The 8,668-nt window shown below is 36.1% G+C and overlaps 1 protein-coding gene across 1 annotated transcript; it reads right to left on the bottom strand.

The window, feature by feature from the left end:
• Positions 1–647: 647 nt before the first annotated feature.
• LOC132174801 (protein SGT1 homolog B) lies at positions 648–5,646 on the bottom strand. The gene is made up of 10 exons (XM_059586482.2): positions 5,313–5,646; positions 5,131–5,200; positions 4,690–4,814; positions 4,345–4,510; positions 3,732–3,828; positions 3,447–3,512; positions 2,581–2,719; positions 2,231–2,313; positions 1,466–1,570; positions 648–1,020 (listed from the first exon to the last, which is right to left on the bottom strand). The coding sequence occupies exons 1-10, from the start codon at positions 5,500–5,502 to the stop codon at positions 913–915; spliced, it is 1,149 nt and encodes a 382-aa protein (XP_059442465.2). The 5' UTR covers positions 5,503–5,646; the 3' UTR covers positions 648–912.
• Positions 5,647–8,668: the final 3,022 nt, after the last annotated feature.

Here is an 8,668-nt window from a genome sequence, read left to right as displayed (position 1 = left end):
GAATTAAACCCATCTCACTAATTCAAAAATTGCTTCCAATTGATCACGTCTGGCATATTTTGTCATATTTTGTCACAATAGCAGGATCACTTTAACAAATGTCTAGCATATTTTGTCACAATAACAAGATCACTTTAACTAACTCCATTCAATTCGCGGTCACAGATTGTCACAATAGCAAGATCACTTTAACTAATTCTATTCAGTTCGCGGTCACAGAACTCCACAGTTTGCGAGCATTCATTTTTCAGTTTTTAAAGAATGTGAGGATAGTATATATTATAACCGTGTCAACATATGACTAGAAAAAATAAAAATAAAAAATAAAATAAAATTAGTGGCTGATTTGATTCCATTATATGCTGAGACGTGTCAGTTAAGGTGTAAAAGAATTGTAAAAAAAAATTAGAACAAACAGGAGTAGGGGCTTCTAACTTCAGAGAACACCGAGTTAACTAGGTACAAAGTGTTGTACATGAAAATGAATCTTAAATTTCCTATATGAGGTTCGATTTTCAGTTTCAAAAGGCAAATCAGATTCACTTTTTTCCTTCCCTATTGATATTAGACTTGGGCAAAATATATTATTTGTCTACAAAATATTAAAAGAAATTAGAGAAAATATTAAGGTTACCACAAACCCAAAATATCAGTTCCACATCATGGTACATGTTTCACAACTTATCGATTTGAAAATATAACTCGAGCCGTATTCTGTCCTCTTCAATGCAACATAGAATCCATGAAAAACTTTAAGCAAACTACAGTAACTTACAAACATAATCAAACCTAATTTACAACTTAGACATATGTAGACCCCCAAAAAAACAAAGAAAAAGCAAGTGAAAAGGCTAATGTTGATAGAGCACAATAAGATCCTGCAGTCATTATTATCTTAGTTAACGCCTTCCACTAATAGTCCCATTTCTTCAACTCCATACCTTCAGGAGCACTGCCTTCCACCTTCTTTGAACCCACTTCTTTCCAATCTGTTGACAGCACTGTCCCATTTGACTCTACCTGTAATGTTGAAATATTTTCATATTAAATAACTTTCAAAGAATTTAAGAAGAAAAAGGAAATACTACAAGAAACTGAGATTGCTCCTTTAAAGGAAGAATTTAGAAGGAAAAAAAGAAAGCAGAAGGAAGAAAATAGAATAATTGTATCAGGACATGGTCAACTGAGAGCATGTAAAATCAGTATTGCTGAAAGTAACACCACAATCATTGTATAATTCCAATAATTGCTGGAAGCAACCAAATATTTGTGTGTGTGAGAGAAAGAGAGAGAAAGAGATGAGGGAATAAAAGAGAGGCAAACTCTAAGAGGAGACTAGGGGCTTGAAAATTAATGAGCTGAAGCCAGATTATGTAAATATAAAATAAACTCTAGTCAAGGCAAAATGTACTTATCTTGAATTGTGCAGGGCATTTAAAAGCAAAGAAAAGTGTAGGAAGCTTACAAAAGATTTGCTCATAGCTCTCCTCATGTCCTCATCGGAATTTTGGTATATGTCTCGAAACAGCTTGTTTACAGCCGCATCACCATCTAGCTTCTCTTCTTTCTCCTGAGTTTAAGATCGTGAGGTTAATACCCCAATGGAACAATAACATGAATGAAAAGCAGATAATGCAGAGAAAGGTTTTGTGTTGTTTTTAGGGTTAAATACCTTATTCACCTAGGTTTTCATTTGTATCACATATGGTACCTATGTTATCAATAAATACCGATTTAATACCTATGTATTCCAGCCTAGGAGTGGCTCAACCACCCCAATGGCCAAAATCCTTTTTTTTTTTCCTATTTATTTTTTAAAAATAAAAATCATAAAAATAATTTTTAAAAAAATAATAAAATAAAAAACTAAAACTTTCAAAAAAAAAAAAAAGGAGGGTGGCCGGCCACTCCCATTTTGGCCATTTGGGGTGGCCAAGGCTGGAATGGAGCGGCCGAACCGTTAAGTCTTTTTGACGGAATGGTGATGGAGGTACTAAACCGATATTTATCAATAACATAGGTATCATCTGTGATACAATTGGAAACCTAGGTGGAAAAAATAAAAACATGAAAACCCATATACTAAAAACGTAATTAACCCTTGTTTTTATTTTGTAATTTAGTAGTTTCTTTATAGTTTTTTTTTTTTCTTCCTCTTATCTGAGTGGGGAAGGGGGAAGTATCCTAAAACAGAAATCCACCAACAAAAAAGAAAGGTTCCTTAAAATACCTCTTTCTTTAATTGTGCCTCCAACTTATCCCAATCTTTTTTTCTTGGCATGGAAGATGGATAAGCAGGCCTTTGAGATCCAACTGAAAATTTATAACAGGAAGCAAGTTAATAAACAACAAAGAAAATAATAAGATCTCTTCTTGTTCTACTGGGAACAAAGGAGATCATATATGCAAGATAAGATGCTTTTGTAATAATGCATCTACTTCAAAAATCATCAATTGGAGTACAGTACCAATATTCAATAACTGAACGGCACCCAGAGTAGCTATATAACGGAGATAGGATTTCTATAAACAGTAATACAACTATATATGAAGTATGCATGATGAAGGCATGTAGCTTACCTGATGAGACATTTACTTTTTGAGTTACTGCAATTTCCTTGCTATATTCAAGAGATGACCAGTTGATAAATTCAGCTTTCACAAGCCGGATTTCAACTTTAGTTGACAATACTACATATCTGCACTTCTCAGGTAGTATCTGTTTTTCCACACACAAAAAAAAATATATATATATATATCAGATTACAACTATTCATGCGTCTTTATGGGTCAAGCAACCAATCCTTATGGATAGTGTTTTGGAAAAGCACAAAAGGCATGTATTTAACACCGCACTGATTTATAGATAGGCTGATGTTACTTATCAAAAACAAGATAGGCTGATGTACAAAAATATGAGGAACATAGACAGCTTTTGACACATATAGAGGTCAAAAGTGGTGCCTATGCCATAATAAGTCTTGCCAATTCTCTGTTGGTTCACTTTATAGAATAGGAAACAAAGTAGAGAAAAATAAAAAAGAAAGACAAACATTATTCCCTTATTTTGTTATGCAGAAAAAGTGAAAGGCGGAAGAAACAAAAAACTTAAGTGCCTATTCTGCTTAACCCCAACTTCCATCCAAACCTCCACCTAAAGTGGAAATTCTGAAATATTTGCACCACTTTCACCTTTCTTTTTGCTCCTCATTTACAAACCAAACAATTGGTAGTAAGAGAGAAATAGAGTTCTCTTTTGTTTTCTCTACCGGTGAAACAAACACATTCGAAATTCAAGGGCAAGTAAACAAAGGATTTTCACTAATTGCTATATGGCATGGGCACTGTAATGTCTTTGTAATGTTCAGGCTGGTAAATAAAGAGTATAATTTTTATATGATCCATGCAAGAAGCAATGCCATGGTGCCATTATGTTCGTGCAATACCTTTCCAAACAATCGACATTGAAAATGATAAGCATCTTCACCAGAGACATCAATGCTGACGCTTAGCTGCAAGATAAGAAGGAAGATTCAAAGTAGCCTATCAACAATTTGAAATAATACCACAAAAGCTATCTGAATATTGAAACAGAACAATCGACAAACCTCAGCAGTTTACAGAGGGTAAACAAAAGCACAAGCTATCAAGAGAAAAAAAAAAAAAAAAAAAAAAAAAAAGAAAAAAAAAATGAAGAAGAAGAAGAAGATATTTTTAGAGGATCAACATACAATTTGTTCTCCGAAATCAACAACCACACTGTTTGCTGGTATGCCCTTTGCAAATATTGTGACAACCACATCCTCTGCCTTCTGGTAGTATTCATGTCTGTTCAACCATCAACAGTCAGATAACCATAAAGCTGAGGCTAAACAAAAAAAAAAAAATTAAAAAAAATAAAATAAAAAATACTCTGCAAGGAAGACTGCTAAAAATTAATTATCCCTGTTGAATACATCTTATTGTATCAATGGATATACTAAAATTGGTATATCATACGGTATGATTTCGCACATAAAAATTGGTATACTAAAATGGATATACACCATGTCAGCCAGAATAAAACAGGTGTGAAATAGCATTGCTCAAATAAAAAAGAAGGAAGCTAGATCGAAGCGGCTCCACTTCAAGATTCCTTCTCTTCCTCTGCTACCCAATCTACATCTAAAGATTGCCTCTATCCACATAACCAGAGCACAATGAATGAAGTGAAATGACATGTGAGGACGTGTACATTGACCAAGTTCAATGGAAAGCTACACACTTATAACGCCAACTACTTTTTGTGGTACAGATTCTGCATAGTCGAGATGCAATATACTAAGCAAGAAAAACTTCAAGAACCTGTATTTTGGTTTGGCTGGTGTAATTGTGCTCGTCTGCTGGGACATATTGTCTCCTTCCTTAGATTTTTCAAGAGTTACAACAGTTTCATCAGATAATTCAGAGGCAACAGCAGCGGGTGCAGCACTTGGTGGCACATCTCGTGTAGTTTCCTCAGCACAAACATCTGAAACCCATCATATATAATATAAGCTATATAAACGACTCCTAATAAATAATTCATCTACCAGCGTACAATAACTACCAAAGGCATAAACTCAACCGCACTTCCAAAAACTTCAAAATATTAGAGTCCAAACTGAATGGAGACAAATATAAAAAACGCCACACCAACAAATCACATACCTGTGATGTGCTGATCACATTCTTTAATCAACTTGATGAATCTGAAATCATTCTGCGCCAAAGATGCGCCTTTCTCAAGGGTTTCCTTAGCAGTATGATATTCACCAAGCTTAATATAGGCAGTGCTGTCAATTACAAAGTAAAAAATCAGCAAAGAAGTTACAGCGATAATTGTTATCAAGAAAAGCAATTCAATGTCTTTATAACACTCATTAAATTAATTAATTTTTATAAAATGCCACTTGATACATTGTAAATCCACATCTAAAGCAAGGATTAGACGAAAAAAAATCATAAACACATTATTGATTACTATATAAAAAAATAAAAAATAAAAAAACATAGATTTACAAAATTTACACCCAACTACAGCACCAAAAATATTGAAATTCCAAACAGTCTTCAATAGTATAATGTAAACAAACGACTAGAATTACGCACCCTTTACGCTGGTAAGCCTTAGCCATCGAAGGATCGGTCCGAATTGCTCTGTCTGCATCGGCCACCGCTTCTGCTCCATCAAACATATATATTTTTTTAAAAAAAAAAAATCTCCAAAAAAAAACTAGAAAAACCAAAGCAACAAATAGATTCCGAATACCCGGTAGAGAATGACGAAGTACCTGTGAAATTGTTGAGCTTGAGATGGGTCTGGGCTCGGTCCGCATAAAGATTGGCGTCGTTGGGGGTCAAGTCAATGGCCTGGGTGTAGAGGTCTACGGCCAGTTGAAAGTTGTCATCCATAAAGGCTTCCTGTGCCTTCTCAGCGAGCTCAGCCGCCATTGGTTGGAGATCGCTAGAGAGAATCACCATCGGAGAGAGCGAGAGTGAGGTTTCTGAGCGTGGAAATCCGAGGGAGAAGAGCAAGCACGAGTCGAAAGTGGAGAGTGGAGGGAGAGTAGACTAGAGTGACCCCACTTATATAGTCGTTCTCTTGGGATTCCATGTACTGGTCGGACACGGAAAAAGACAGGTCGGTTCTTTGATCTTTTTTTTTTGACGATAGTCATTTGCTTTTTTTTTTTCTTTTTTTTTTAATTGGAAATACGGGATTTTATTCATTAAAGATTGTGAGGATAAAGCTGTTACATAAGAGCATTTTAAAAAAAAAAAAAAATGAAAATATGAGGATTTTATTGATTAAAGATTGAGAGCATAAAACTCTTACAGAAAAGAGCAAAAGCTCTTACAACACAAAATATAAACCTCTACAAAATTATAGCTACATGTTATAAGGTTACAAAGTCATAGATACAAATAAAAATTGTTACAATTAAGTGCTATCAATAACTTCAATCTTCTGCTAACCCATGTACAAATATAGTTAAAGAGCAGATATGTTCTGAGTATACTAGATCTAAGATATGAGTAGACAAATTTTCTATCAAAATTTATTTAAACCGGCCGTGAGAAATAGTTCCTCACACCTAATTATTTCACCTCACCTCGTAGATCGCTCGTAAGTGCTGATCTAGATAGAAGAAACCTCTTATTCAAAACAAAAAAACACAAACAAACAACTCAAGCAGCAGTAACGGCCAGGAAGGAGATGAATGGCACAACATGGTGAAAGGTGGACGGACGCATAGTGGAGATGGCGAAATTATTGATCTGGTTAGAGAACACCTACAAACATAAAGAAAAAATAAAAAAACCAGAAGGGGAGGGGGAGGGTAGGAATGGTGAGTATAAGAGGAGGAGGGAGTAGTCTTAGATCTCTTTTATGAGGAGAATAACAGTATTCATTGTTGAAAAAGGCTCTTTCAACTGTTGATGTTGCAACTAGCAGAATCTATAACGCTCAATCCCAAATGACACACAATATTGTTTGCTTTTGATTTTCCCAAATCAGACTTCCAAGGGGATCACCCATTATAGTACTACTATCACATAAGCTCGCTTAACTGCAGAGTTCTGATGGGTTCATGACCATCACGGTATAAAAAAATTAAAAAAAAAAACGTTTTCAAAGAGAAAAAACCAAAATGAAATGTATAAAATGTCAAAACATTCCAAAAAGGAAAACTTTCACTGTGTCGTTATATTTGTGCTTGGCTCATCCCCAAAGAAAAATGACTGAATGTAGCTTTGAGCCTTGTACCAAGACTTAGGAATAGAATATTGGATGAGGGTGGGTAGGCCTCAGTAAGGTTTGACTTCGAACTTAACAAGCTATGAATTTATTTCATATGGTTAATAAAAAGTTTTTACGTGCTTTTATTGTCTATCTAGACCTAGTTGATATGAGTTGAGATCCAAATATCCTGCCTGGGCGTTCTATAGACATATCAATGTTGACTTGACACTTTTGGGGAGGCTGTACGTATAATATGCCATAACCAATTTTGTATCCCACGGTCGGCTTATGAAGTCATGTGCCTATTTGGAGGCTCAAAACGCCTCTTTGGAGACCTTATCCAACGCCTTTGGCGTTTTATCTTTGTTCAATAACTGCATTGTCTCCCCCTCTATTGCAAATCGTCCGATCATCAACTCCTCCATCTATCCCCAACCTCAAATTTGCCCCCTTCTTGAAATTTTTGGATTTGGTTTCCCCAAAATCAGATATACTCATTTTAGGATGCTACAACCTTGCACGCACCACTCCACCATGCCCCTAGGAGTCTCCGCAACCAACGCTGCCAGCCCAGTTTCAAACGAACCACCACGTGCCGAAGCGTGTATCACACGCGCCTACGAGTAGATCTTACTCGCGGGTGCGTGTACTACAAGCGTCGGCGCGTGACACCTCTGTTCCTCCGCTCTCCCACCTTCAACAGCTGTCGTAGGTCTCGTGAAGACTTGTTTTATCTTTCGACAATCCTTGCCGATGCATGGTCATCACGCGCCGGTGAGCAGCTTACACATGCCGATCTTCATTCGTGTATCTACTGCCTCCCCCAGCCCCTCCTTTGACTGATGCTACTATTTTTAATTTTGTTTTGTTGTAGTTTGAGGGCTTTTCACCTTTCTTGGTGCTCTCTCGATCTAGTTACATATCGTTATGCGGTGTCACCTAGGCTCTGTACTAGTTTTCCTTTTAATTAGCTTTGATTCGACCTTCATCAGGGTTCTCCATGCTGTTGAAGCTCTCTTTCACCATTGTAGTTGTATATTTCTTATGTGCACCATCTCTGGTGCACCTTTTCAAACCACCTTAATTGGTGACCAAATTTCTTGGTCTTTGTGCCAAGAAAATATAGGGTTACGTCATTTATTTAAGACATTCTCTATTAATTTTTGTTTACTCATACTGATAGGGTTGTTTTGGGGCTTATTGTTGGGTTGCTCAGCCCTTTGTTGTTTGTTGTAATCTCTTGTTTTATCTATATAAATAAATAAATAAAAAGACTATTAGTATTTTATAAGGGTTAAATACTAAATACCCCTCCGGGGTTTCGTTGCTTTATTTTTTTTCTCATAGGGTTTGATTTTTATCACAGGAGGTTCCTATAGTTTTGATAATAGACCAAATTAGTCATTCTATCAGTTGACTGTTAGTTGACTTAACGGAAATCCACGTGGCCCAATCAAATGTTAACACATGGCAGCTACTTAAATTTTTTTTTTATTATTTTTTTTTAAATTAAAAAAAAAATATATATTTTTTTAAAGAAAAAAAAAAAAAGAAAAGAAAAAGAAAAAAAACCCTTGGAGCCAAGGGGGTGGCTGAGCCACCACCTTGGTGCCCAAAGGGGTGGCCGAAACCACCCCCAACCACCCTTGGGGGTGGTTTCGGCCACCCCCTAGGCTCCATGGGGGTAGCCGAGCCACCCCTTTGGAGCCAAGGGGGTGGCTCGGCGTCGAGCCACCCCCCAAATGGCCAAGGGCCACCCCCAATTTTTTTTTTTTTTTTTTTTTTTTTTTTTTTTTTATAAAAAAATACATTATTTTTTAATTTAAAAAAAAAAATTAAGAATGTGCCACATGTCAACATTTGATTGGTCCATGTGAATTTCCGTTAAGTCAACTAACGATC

Source organism: Corylus avellana, chromosome 3 (genome assembly GCF_965113065.1).
Source record: "Corylus avellana chromosome 3, dhCorAvel1.hap1.2, whole genome shotgun sequence".
In the NCBI taxonomy this organism is placed as follows: domain Eukaryota; kingdom Viridiplantae; phylum Streptophyta; class Magnoliopsida; order Fagales; family Betulaceae; genus Corylus; species Corylus avellana.
This window is presented reverse-complemented; position numbering and strand designations above follow the sequence as displayed.